Source organism: Charadrius vociferus, unplaced genomic scaffold, assembly GCF_000708025.1.
Source record: "Charadrius vociferus isolate BGI_N301 unplaced genomic scaffold, ASM70802v2 scaffold126, whole genome shotgun sequence".
Lineage (NCBI taxonomy): Eukaryota > Metazoa > Chordata > Aves > Charadriiformes > Charadriidae > Charadrius > Charadrius vociferus.
Window position 1 is genome coordinate 1,597,422 of NW_009648894.1, and position 13,618 is coordinate 1,611,039.

Genomic DNA, 13,618 nt, shown 5'->3' on the forward strand with positions numbered 1-13,618 from the left:
AACAGAACTGAAACATGGAATGACTTTGAGCAAAATTGTATTAAAGGATTGTGTCTGCATATACACAGACAAATACCACAGTCATTTTGCTGTCATTTCTACTTTGGTTAAGTAAATTTGAAAATGGTGTGGAATTTTGTTCAAGAACAGGAAACCATCCAAAATTCTAGTAGCTCCTTGAGTTACCTACAGCATCCAAAGTTATATTTTGTCATCTTTAAGGGAAAGCTGCAGTGCTAGAATTGAAGCTTTGCCTCCAATCCTTTCTTTATATGCATAGAAAAAACCCCCAAACCTTTCCGTTGTTGTCTTGTCTCAGTCTTTGTGCCATCTTGTGAAAGAGAGGAGAAAAAATAAACTGTTACAATTTGTTTCATAAGGTCAAAAGTGGTGCTACTGTTTAAATAAACGTTTGGCCTGGCTTTGGTATTATTAAGTGCAGTGTTTCTCAGTAATGTCAAATACATTTGCCATAGATAGAGGAACTCTCTTTTTATCAAAGACTCAAGAATTGAAGTTGGAGTATGGGTCTGGAAATTAAAAGTTGTTGGTTCTGTTCCTGATTCTGTTCCTAGTTGTGTTGTATGATTGATCACCTAAGTATTTATGATTTTTTTTGAGATCCTCCAAAATGCTGTAAAAATGCAACATGTTAACAATAACTAATGTAGGTAGAAGGTGTGTTTTGGCATTCAGTAAGTGTTCTGTTTTTCCTTCTTGAAACTTTACAATTATGTATTGAATTAAATTTATAAAACATACATTATATATCTGGCTAAAACAGTGTTTGTTGCTTCATGTGGAAGCAAATATGTCTTTTCAATTGTGGGTTATAATTTAATAAGTATGCTTCTCTCATAATCTTTAATTCTTGAAATGATCCCTAGGCTGATACAGCAGTCTACCCTACCATCATACAGAAAGTGGGTTGAATTACAGGTAAACTGGAAATAGGCACTGTGGACTTCCTATATTTTGTGGAGCTATGACAGAAAAGCCATTATATTTGATGTGGTCCATTCTCATCCTTTTTATTCCTAAGTCTTTTTATCATTTTAGGTATTATAATTACGGACAGTCAGTTGGAGCAGCAGAGATGCAATTGCTTGTGGATGGGCTCAAACAGCCTACTGTCCTTTGGAGGGCATATTACAACGAGGGAAATCAATGGTTGAAGGCAGTCATTCAGCTTGGACGCCTTTCACATCCTTTCCAATTATCACTTGACAAAATCAGTCTGGGTTTTTATGACGGTGTCTCAGCAATAGATGATATTACATTTGAAAATTGTGCTCTTCCACCTCCAGCATTAAGTTGTGAAGGTCCCAATCGTTTCTGGTGCAGGGACACAAAAGCATGTATCGACAGGTTATTGGTCTGTGATCTTGTGGATAATTGTGGGGATGGATCAGATGAAGACAACTGTAGTAAGTACTTTCCATCATTGTTTACTTTATATCCACCCAAAATTTACTTGCCACATTCATCACTGGATTAAAAAATTTCAGTACTGTTATAGCCTATCAATGTCACAGCCAGTAATGATTCAACTGAATAGTTACTGACAAAATAGACTCAGAAATTTTTAAGTTATATGAGTTACAACGGAGGGTATATGTAGTTGAATCTCCTTTATTCAAACGAGTAGTATTTCTTAAACTTTTGTAAAACCACATATATGCATTACAAGTTTTATTTCAAAAGAGAGAATTCACAGTCTGCCAGTTGATTTGGGTTAACTTTCTGTCTTTGATTACACTGATGGAGGTACAGTGGAAGACCTATATGGACTGAGAGGAGTGTATGTCCTGTATCTTTTTGTGACCTATAACGCTTTCTACCTAGAAAATGTTAAAATATCTGTACTAGCAGATATTAATCACGCTGGGCATAATTGTCCCTTTCAAAGAAAGAAGTTGTAAGAACTGAGGAAAGCTTTGGGTTGTTCACATTTTTGTCATTCACGTTGCAGTGCTAAAGGGTGCTGTTGACGATTTTCTCCCCGAAGCACGCATTCATCAATTTTAACAACTCAAGAACATTAATATAAAATAAAATTAACTAGCACTTGCTTTATCACATCCTGAGGTAACTAAATTATGCAAATCACGGTGAGTTTGAGAAACAGGGGACACCTTACATGCTTGAGGGGATACAAGCCTACGCTGATATTTGCTGAATATCAAATTAAAACTGATCTGAATTTAAAAGAAAGTGAAGGCTTTCCAGCCTATCTGCCTTCCCACTTGTAAAATGTGTATCTTTTTTATAACCTATTTTGAGGTTTATAAAAATAATGTACTATATGACTTACAGTCTTAAACATCATAAAAAATAATAGCTTAATTAAAAAAAACAGAATTGGCTATTATGTCAGTTACCATTTATGATGAGCAGATGCAAAGATGAAATGCGAGTTCTCCACCTCTGATACACCTTTTATTTTTTTACATTAGAAGAAACTGGTCTAATCAATATATTTGGCCTTGGTGTCAAATACTAAAGTACATTGTGTTATAAATGCCTCTCTTGAATTTAGCGTTGATAAAGCTATCAAGCTACTATTACTGAGGATAATAAAGATCTAAAACACAAGCCATTTTTAGGACTACTTCTGTCATACAAAAACGTATTAAGTCACTTATTCCACATAACTACAAACTATATCCTGTTATTTCATCCAATTAACCTCAGTTTTTAAATCCTTTATTCAGTTAAATTTCAGTTAAAGAACCTTGCGTGCTTTAATTATAAAAATACATAAATTTAATAATATAAATAATAAAATGTTCTTCACAGTTCTGAGTATTCAAAAAATTAATTACATGCAGTTTGCAGACATATATTGAAAGAGGAGGTAATTAAGATTTATTTTTATTTTTTTTGTTGTCCGGGCAGGTGTGTATTTGTTCTCCTGAGGAGAAATTTTGCAAGGAGAAGAAGATATGTGTTTTTCTCTACATTAGAAAGAAATTTCTTTTAGGAGACAGAGATTTTTTTTTTTTCATTATTTTAGAAATTTAATGAAAGTGTATTAAAACACAGTCACCTTTTGATACTGCTTTTGCTTGACAGTCTGTTCTGTTTACATTTCAGACCCTGACCTACAGTGTGACTTTGAAAATGGGATGTGCAATTGGGAGCAGGATGTTGAGGATGACTTCAACTGGATTAGAATACGGGGTCCAACCCCCACGGTAAACACAGGACCGTTGAAGGATCACACAACAGGCACAGCCAAGGGACACTACCTCTACATGGAATCCTCTGAGCCACACCAATTCCAAGATAGAGCAATTTTGCTTAGTCCTCTCTTCAGCCCTTCTGGCAATGGAACCTGCATTTTCCGCTTCCATTACCATATGTTTGGAAAGCAAGTTTTCAAGCTGTCAGTCTTCCAGAGAACTGTGAGTAACACCAAGGGATGGCTGTTGTGGTACAAGTTTGGAAATCAAGGAAACAGATGGATCAGACAGACTCTCTACATCACCAGCAGCTCTAAGCCCTTTCAGGTATGATCCTTCCAGGTTGTGAAATGTTTATTTGCTGCCTCGTAAAACACTGTGAGTGTGTAATCTCAAAGCTATTTGTAACTGTCTGATCAAATTGACTTTGAAATACATTTGTAGGGTTTTTATGAGGAAATACGTCTGATATGTTTGTGTTTTTTTGTGGAATTTACTTCCCCCCCCAAAAAACCCATGATTGTAATATTTTTAATAGGAACATGGGGTATTTAAAGTAGATGCTATTGTTGTTTTTCAAACATGTGGTGAAACAAACTTATCTGAATCTGCTATAGAACAGCTTGGCAAAATTTTGATTAATTCATGAAAAAAGGAGTATTAAAAGGAATATCCTTTTCTATGCCTTACTTTTCCACAGCTACATGTTAATCTTTCATTATATAACATCAGAAAAAATGAGAGTTCAAAATATTTGGGTGCAAGGCTATGCCAACAGTCAAATATCATTTGGAGAAAGATATTATAATAGTAAGTTACAGCTAAAAATCTCGATTTATTTTGTCACCTTTTAAAAATTGTGTATGTTATTTACCTTTCACTATGTGTGAACTGTTTATTCTGTTTGGGTTAATGAACCTGCAGGTTTACTAGAGGAAACATTGGTTCACTTGACTTACAAACGGTCATAAAATTAGTTTTTAAAAAAAAACCCAAACATATTATAAAAGGAAACATCTCCCTTTTAAATCTGCTGTAATGGAATACTTGCTTTAGACTGTCCCACATTTATTTCCCAAAAGATTATTTTTAGGTGCAGAGAAGTTCTATCCTCTTTGGAGGAAAAGGCCAGTGTAACATTACCGTGATTGCACTGAGTCACCTGGAAGGAGAATGCTTATTTTTTGTAAAGACCCTTTATAAAAATATAAAGGAGTATCAACATAATACTAACAATGTCTTTTTTTTTTTTTTTTTTTAATGAGAAACAGATCCTATGTCTGGTAGTTTGTCTAAAGAACTATAAACCCACGTGCCCTACTTTTGACCTCCTAAGGGTTAGGAAAGTCTGTTCAGTAACTGAAATTATTTTTATTGTATTAGTGTTGTAGGACTTTCTATTGTGCTTTCCCAGTACGGCACATCTTATATTCTTTTGATATAGCTTTGTTTTTCGTAATAACTTTTGAGGGGCATGAGGTGTAAGGCGTCATTTGACAGTTTGTTCTGAAGAAAGACTTCAAGATCTCATGTTCATTATTGTGTATTGTGTCTCGCTTGATGGAGCTTGCTGTGTCACAAACTATAACCCGTGTTATTCTGTTGCTAATAAGTTGTCAAGTGCTGATGTCTTTCCAAACTTCTTTTTAAGTGCATTGTGTTTGGATACTTCCAGAGCTAAAGACCCATGAGGGGAAAGGTCTTCACATTCTGTTACCACTTTTTCTCTGAAGCTATATTTCTACTGAGATGGGTAGTGGAACCGCCTTTCAGTTAGTTTTGGGCTGTCTACTGACTGGGTAACAGTTGTAAAGTTGTAGCCTCTATGTTTACTATGTTGTGAAGCCCACACTTCATAAAGTTAGTGGTTCAGTGTTTCCACACCACATGCTTAAAGGCCTGTAGGTCCCCTCCGTGCCTCAAAGGAAATTTTTACGTTCACTTGAGAATGGATTTTTTTTCCCCTTGAAAGTCTAAAAATAAGATAGACCTTCTTGATAATTTTTTGATCAAAATACATGTCCTGACATCCTAATCTCCTCCTCCATCTCTAGCCAGAGCATCTCATCATCTGTTTTAGGATTTTCAGAGATTCCTAGTGAATAGAAAACTCTAGACTCTAAGATGAAAGATGGCCTGTTTGTAACACAGACCTTCATTTTGATTTTTCTCTTCTAAACGTAAGAGATGATGATCCATCTGAGGTAGCTGATGCCATCTCTTCCTCCTCCCCCTATGTAAGTCTGTTATTTGTTTACCACATGCTATGAAAGAATCACTATGAATAGTAAATCCCTCAAATTCACATTTTCAGTTTATTTACTAGCATGGGAAGCCAACTTTGAAAGTGTATAAACAATTGTGCCTATACACTTAACTGTTAGGAGAAGGAGGAGTTCTCAGCCAAAAATTCAAAGTGGCAAAGAAAGATACTTGAGGACATCTGGAAAGCCAGATTGCCTGTTGAAAGTTTGAAATTCTACAGATACATAGGGCCTTTAATTGGGCAGAAACCCAAAGACAGCAGCACGTAAAGACTTCTTTTGCTCACACCAGCTCCCACTAAACCTCAGAATCTTAAATTTCACAGGAAACCTTTGTTCTAGGTGCCGTCAAACCATGGCTGAAGTTTGTTGCTGTTCCATCAGATGTTTTACATCAGAATGTTAAATGTGACATCAGTGAGCAGAACAGGAATAGCTGGATGAGTGAAAAGGGAGATGTAGAGGTACCTTATTTAAATGAAAAGAATGCAGTTCTCTGAGACATAGTTAAGCATTTCTCTCAAAGACTAATACTGACATGTAACAAAAGCAGTCCAAAATACACGTTTATAAAAATTTTGCAGATTTAGTGACCTAGTTTCCCTTTGAATTCCGAACTGGTATGACACAGAAATCTGCAAAGGATTTAATAATCTGCAAGAAATACATTTTTTTTTTTGCTTGGTACAAATTTCAGGTTAAGAATATATTCTTTCAAAAAATATTCCTTTTTACTATACTGGATGCTTGTTTCAATATGAAAAATAATAGGCTGTTGAGTGTACTTGTCACTTTAGTTGATCTATATTTATTTAATCTCCCTGTGAAGTTTGCTTACATATCTTTTCCTTAAAAGTACATTTGAAAAGATAGTAAAATAACAGTCTGTCCATGGTAGCCTACTTATATTGATGATGAATAGTGTTTGCTTTAATCTTCCTTGAATAATCATAGTACCTGAAATAGTTTCTGCTCAGAAGAAAGCTCAGATTCTATTTCAATATCTTAGATAAATATAACTGTCTTAGCTTGCTCTATTCATTCAAATTTCTGTGGATACAGAAAAAGGAAATGGTGAGACATGCGAACAAAGGCAAAATTCTGTATTACAATCCTTTTGGTCAGTGTAGTCTCCTTTTAGTCATGATGTAAATCATATGTCTGTCGTGTCTATCATATGATATCTAGGGAAACTTTACTATATTGCAAATCATATTATTAAAAAGAAAAAAGAAGGGCCTTTACCCCAATCCAATTACTCTTTGTTTATCTGCAATATGTATGTATATCTCTGTAAACAAAGATGATTATAGATCTTTTGATACTCTAAAGCATAATACATAAAGAATATATTCTAATAGTCTATTATGATTTTATAACAATCAGTCTAGATTTTTTGTTAGCTGTTATGAAACTTAAAAATGCAAATACGCTGTTTAAGTACAAATTAACTATTAATGCTATATTGAATATAATTACTAAAATTTTCAATATTTTGAGTATCATATATAAATGCTTACATCTCCCTTCAAATATAAAACTTTCTCCCTTTTAGTGTGAAAAACTTACCAAAATCAGGAGAAAATAAATAATGAATATTTATTAAAAAATACTAACTTATGGAAGCTTATATGCAAAACAAAATTGCAATTAAGTGGATATAAAATGCATTTGGTATTTTCCTATTTTACAAGCAGTTAAGAAAAGTAAACAACCAAATCCACTGTAATAATCTTACTCTTATTATCAATTAGGTATTAGCTTAGAAAGTAATGGAATATTGATTGAAAATTAGAATGACACATTTGCTATGAATATAGAATAGCACTATGTTCTCCAAACACACATACAAGCCAACCTTCTTTCTTCAGCTACTATTTTTAGTACCCGTTGTGCTATTTTCATTTTCTCCTCAGTGTAGAATCTAAAATGTATGTATTTTAAGGGCCTGATTCTGAAACATATATGCCTGAGTATATTGATAATGGTGCAAATTAAACTTCTCAAGTTTCTATGCAGCATTTTAAACCGGGTATAATGGTCTGGAATATGACCAAACATTGGAAGACAGACAGCTGAAGCACAGAGAATCCCTTTCCCTTTGATTTATGTATTGTTATTTTACCTTTGACACACTAACAAGCTGTCTGGAGTTATAGTGGTTGCACCGTTCATTCCTCATAACCTAACACAATTTTGTATATTCAGAAGTTTTGTCAGTTTGAGGAAAAATACATTGTGTCCTGAAACTGACCTTTGTTTTGTTAAAGCAAATTGTGTCTTGTGTCTTTGCATTCTTTTGACCTTCTGATTCAGGTTGAGATATCAAAGCACAAGCACTGACCAGTCCTATTTCAGACATTCTCACATAAAGGATTTTGATGTTGGCATTTTACTGTGGGTTGTAAATGCATCAAAAAGAATTTACTTATCTTGTAAGATCCTTTTGTCTCATTTGGTGTTACATAGTACAGTGTGAGCTGTCTCTTGCAGCATCTGCAAGGTAGAAATGCTGAATACAACTGTAGTTACAGATTTTGTTGTTGTTGTTGTTGTAAATCCTAGAACCCCTAGGCATTCCCACATGCCGTCTCCCTTTTAAGTTCCTCAGCTCATAGGATCTGATGTTGTAGCCACCGGGTGCTGAACTGGGAAGCATTCCCTGTTACAATCACTGAGCATCATTTCTAGATCAGATAGTGGGAAACATCTTTGAGAATGACCAGGGTCCCCTTACCCTTGCAGACATGGAACAATGAAAGACAGCTTTCAGGAAGGTTTTGTTTTACTTTGCTACAATAGGACATTGACCAAGTGAAGCATTACAAGTGTCATCAGTCCCAACTAACAGCTGTTAGTTGTCTGTTGAAGAGGAAGCGTTGGGTCACTTTTCAAAGTTAGTCCCAGCCATAATAACGTGCTACTTGTGATCTGTGACAATATTATCAAATATAATATCAGTTGTATCACCATTCAAACGGGAAGGGTGAAGCGTTAGTCATAATTCATTCTGACATAAATCCTCAAGTATATTTTTTGAATGGTGCTAAATTAAGAACCAGCTTTATTTTTAGCAGCAGATTTTGTCTAAATACAGATCAGAATCTAAAGCAAGTTTTCTTCATTTCTTAGACACTAGATTGATTGTTTTGTCTGTTAATACACTCATTTAAATCATCATTTTTCATGTTTTCATTTCTATTATGGAGATATACTGCATATTATACCTTTCTTACAAAGATTTTGAAATGCAAAGGCAAATTAGCTCACTCCAAACACATTTTATTTTCAGTTACTCTTATCTTTTAGCCACAGAATCAGTTGTGCAGGCACATAGTTACAGTTGAGTTTTTAACCTTGATTATAGTGCCGTGTTAGGTTTTCCTTCGTTATACCTAGCTACTTCTTTTATAATGGTTTTGGTATGCCCTTGTTCATAAGACCAGTGTGGTGTCAAATACATGAGCAGTAAATACACATTATTTGCATCCAGGCTTTTACCACTCATCTAAAAAGAGAGACAGGAAAGGTTAAAAAATGTATTTAAGGTACTTCCAGGTAGCTGGTCACAATCACATAGGCAATACCTACTTTCTCACCCTCTGTTCCCTCCCTTTTCATTCCTCAGTGAGATGAGATAGTGATACTTCTTTGGGGATTCTAATTATCTGTTCCGTACTAAGTGAAACAGGATCACAAAGCTCACTCTTTGGTTATTTCTGCAATTCTAGCTTTTTCTTGCAATTACTTCTCTGAGAAGAGAGCAGATTGATCAAAATACATTCCCCACCCCCCAACTCCCCATCATTTCTGTAATGAAAAACTCAGGTTTCTAGTGGAAAACGGACTTTTGGGTATAATTCTACTTTACAAACTATTTTTAAAATGGTTTTGAGTTCTGTTTCAAAGAAAAAGCCTGTGCTATAGCAAATTGTGAGGTTTCAGAATTTAATGTTTTTATTTCGTGCATCTTTAGTGCTGATAATTATATTTCATACATGAATAATATAGCAGTACTTGTTATAGTAGAACAAATACCCTTTGTATCAATTTAAAAAAAATAAAAATGACCTGCTAGGCTTCCTCATCAGCTATAATATCCTTGAAGTAAGAAAAATTCAAATTGAATTTCCTATATAACAAGCATCAGAACTATTGAAATTACAGGTTCTAGATCTCACGTCACATTTCACAGCACCACTGAGAGAAATTTTCAGTGGGGTTTGTAATGTCAATACTTTTGTAGATCAACTTAAGTGTTGGGAGTTTTTCGGTCTTCTCTAATCATTAACTGATAAGTGTCAGGTTGAAATTCTGGACTTATACTAGAGTACCCCAGAAAATGGAGCTGACCAAACTTAGCCACATTCTTTTTCTTGCATGCAGCTTTGCTGGAAGAATGCACGTACGTTTTTATTGGCCCAAAGAGAAGTTCTATTTCCTAGTATGAAAAGCAATGCGAGGAGGCCATGTTGTGTATCAGTTGTGTATCAGTTGTGTATCAGCACGTGCACCTAGGTCTTATCTTTACTACTCACAATGCTGTTAGAAAGAAAATGGTTCTGAACAGTTTGTGCTCTTTCTTCTATATATCCTAAGAAAACAAATCAAAGTAACTGTGTATTTGCCCTTACATTAGGAACTTTAAGCTGAAAAAAACCCAAACATTGAAGTAGAAATATTTGACCCTTTCTAGAATACTTGGGTAAAGAGTGTTGCTCTTAGAAAGAGAGATGATTGAGATATAACAGAGAAACATCAAGTCAACAGTGTCATGGAGAAGCTGCAGAAAGGATGATCATTAATTATTTACCTGAATAGAAAGAATGAGAGGTACTCTGAAATTACTAGATGACACAATCAAAACAAAAGGATATACTATTTTAGGATGGTCTGTCGTATGATTCATTGCCAAGGGATGTTTTGGGGACAAGGAAGTATGTATAGGATCAATAAGTAACTTGGCAAATTATTCGGAGAAAAGTCTGTTAAGGGCTACCAGAACAACAATGAGGCTATAACCTCCAACCTGTGATATACTGCCAAGAGTTTGGGAGCTACCACAGCATGTGTGCCTGTTTTGTTCTCATTGTGGATGTGGCAGCAGTCCGCTGTGGGACACACACTGCAGTTACCCGGACAGCTGACCTAACCTCCAGTACACCCGTCCTCGTGCTGTGAGGCATTGTGCTGTAGACAGCTTTTGGTGCATCGAGACCCTCCCCCTTTTTGGTATTCTAACTATGATTTCAGATCTTCTGCAGTCGCTCTCGCCCTTATTGAACTAGGTTTATTGTTGTCAAGTTTTGTTAGCCTTCTGCCTTGATTTGATTGTCCTCTTGCTTCTTTGTTCAGGGCCTCATTTTCAGTGTGTGCTGACGTACCAGTAGGAGTTTGTTAATGTTGAGTTGGTCAGATACATATCTTCCATTAAAATCTGGTGTTGAAGCATCTCTGAATTTATCAAGGACTTTTCTAAGATGCTTATTACACCTCTGATACCCACTTGTGATCATTTTCCTGTTATTGCTTTTGATCCATTCCCTGGTAGTGATTTTCACACAAAGATTTAGTCATCATGGATTTCCACTCTAGCAACAGCTTCAATTTCAACTTTCAGTTTGTCATTCCTCATCTTTCTTCTCCTACTCTTCTCCTTTGCACTTTCCCTAATAATATGCTGAGATTAGTATTCAGAGATTCTTTTTTTTTTCCTACTTCTACTTTTTTTTTTGTTGTCCATTGAAGGTTACCACGTGCTTCTGTTGCTTCTTACTCCTCCAATTTTATTCCAAATACATGGATACCCAGACATATTTGCTGCAGCTTGGTAGCTGTCTTTCTGCGCAATATTTTTTTCCATCTGTGTGTTGACTTGTTTCATCCTTGATACCTCCTTGCACGTTGCATGCTATTCTGGTTTTCAGATTTCCTCTGTGCTATTGTTTTCTGATTTGTTTATCGTCATCATTCTCAGTTTTATTTTCATTGTGGCACCGTTTCCCACCGTTTCACTGTGGTTGCTGGCTGACCTATACAGTTTGGTATGCAGTTACCTCTGATTAATTGTTTATTAATTGACTAATAGCTTAATATCGACAGGGAAGTGCTACCCACATTTTTTAATCCTTCATTGATCATAGAATCACAGAATGGTTTGGGTTGGAAGGGACCTTTAAAGCTCATCCAGTCAAACCCCATCGACATGGACAGGGACGTCTTCCGCTAGATCTGGTTGCTCAAAGGCCTGTCCAACTGCACCTTGAACACTTCCAATGACGGGACATCCACAATTTCTCTGGGTAACCTGGTCCAGTGTCTCATCACCAGCATTGTAAAACAGGTTTTCCTTATGTCCAATCTAAATCTATCCTCTTTCAATTTAAAACCGTTGCCCCTTTTCCTGTCACTACAGACTGTGGTAAACAGTCTGTCTTTCCCATAAGCCCCCTGTAAGTATTGAAAGGCTGCAATAAGTTGTCCCCAGAGCCTTCTCTTCTCCAAACTGAATAAACTCAACTTTCTCAGCCTTTCTTCACAGTAGAGGTGTTCCAGCCCTCTGATCATCTTCGTGGCCCTCCCCTGGATTCACTCTTAACAGGTCTGTGTCTTTCCTGTGCTGAGGACTCAAGAGCTGGAGGCATGTGGGGTCTCACCAGAGCAGAGCAGAGCAGAGGGCAAGAGAAAACTTCCCTCAACCCACTGGCCACACTTTTTTTTAATGTAGGCCAGGGTACAGCCCACATATCTCTGTAGGCTGGTTAAAAAAAAAAAAAAAAGTACCCAAAACCAAGAGAGTTGCTCTCAGATCTTGTTAGCCCGTATCCTGGCAGGGTGATGGTAGAGACGGTTGCAGGGTGTCTGGGAGTTGTGCCAGACAATGCTGATGTCAGGCTAAATCATGTGGATTACTTTGTGTCTGTTCTGTTGAAGTATCAGTGCCTTTCCGTATGACAGCTCTAATACTTGCACTTGTATGACCTCGGGTCCTCCACCATGTGCTGTCCTCATGACCAGGATCAAGGACCACCTTGCATGGCTGTAGTGGGCCAAGAACAAAAGCTCACATATCTCATGTCCCTTTCATGTCCATACTTCATGCAGAACTTGTATAGACTCTAGTTGGGACAATTCATGCTCAGGTTTCTTTACTAGTCCACAATATAGGTGAGGAAAAAATATGCACATAGAGTGGACAATGAGAGAACTGGGACACTTGTGGGAAAGAGTAAAAAACAACCATAAGACTTTGTGTTTGATGGTGAGCTCTGTGTTGATAGAGAAGTCTATTCAGTACCTACAGTATGAATTGAAATCAGAGAACTTACGTCTTGAAAATGTCTGTGGTGTAATGTAGAAAGGCAAAAAGTAGTGTGATTTTTCTAAAAAGTTATTTCTAAACATCAGTATTGCCATTTTTTGACAAGTGGATTTGGGAGCGTAGAAAACAGTGTGAAAACAAGGAAATCACATAAGAAGCCAGGGAAATATATTGTCTATTGTGCAAACCTTCAGGGATAATTTCATAGTTTTAGTTCAGTTCTTTGGGAAAGAAATTGTCCTTTTGTTCATTGCTATTACAATACTTAATATTATGAAGTTATAATCCACTTTGTGGCAATAGAAATAATTTATTTTTTGTTATTGTTTTATTGGTACGCAGAGGAAGACTTGTAATGGTGTCATCAAGTCACAACATATGCACAAAGGGGACCAAGAATAAGAATTTCTAAGCTGTCTTAACAATGCCTTTTCCAGACAAAATTGTATTCTTAATTTCACATCTATAATTTCTTTGCAACTTTTTGTTTTTTGAGGCGGGGGGACACAACAAAGGGGGCAGGGATGTGTGCGTTTTACCTTTTTTTTTTCCCTCTATTTACATGCAGGAAGCTCAAAGGAAAATGCACAAGGTAGAAATAACCTTTCTATATGTCAATGAACTGTCAAGTACTGGCCACATTTTAAGTATGGAAAGCCTGAAGTAATGAAAGGTTTTTACTACCTTTCACAACTCACAACCCGCTAAGACACCATGTTGAGTCATTTGGATTTGAGGGGAATCATGTAAAGTAGGAGTTTCGCTTTCCTGAAAATTAAGAGTAGTGTCTTAATTTGCTATTGATGTTACTATATTACTTATCAGGAATTTCTGAACAGGAAAATGAG

The 13,618-nt window shown here is 36.1% G+C and overlaps 1 protein-coding gene across 1 annotated transcript in view; it reads left to right on the forward strand.

The window, feature by feature from the left end:
• Positions 1 to 13,618, forward strand: part of MALRD1 (MAM and LDL receptor class A domain containing 1) — a 268,564-nt gene that overhangs the window by 61,425 nt on the left and 193,521 nt on the right. Inside the window, exons 16-17 of the mRNA XM_009887147.1 lie at positions 1,060 to 1,427; positions 3,097 to 3,512. Of these exons, the coding sequence (XP_009885449.1) occupies positions 1,060 to 1,427; positions 3,097 to 3,512 (784 nt within the window). The remainder of the gene's footprint in view (positions 1 to 1,059; positions 1,428 to 3,096; positions 3,513 to 13,618) is intronic.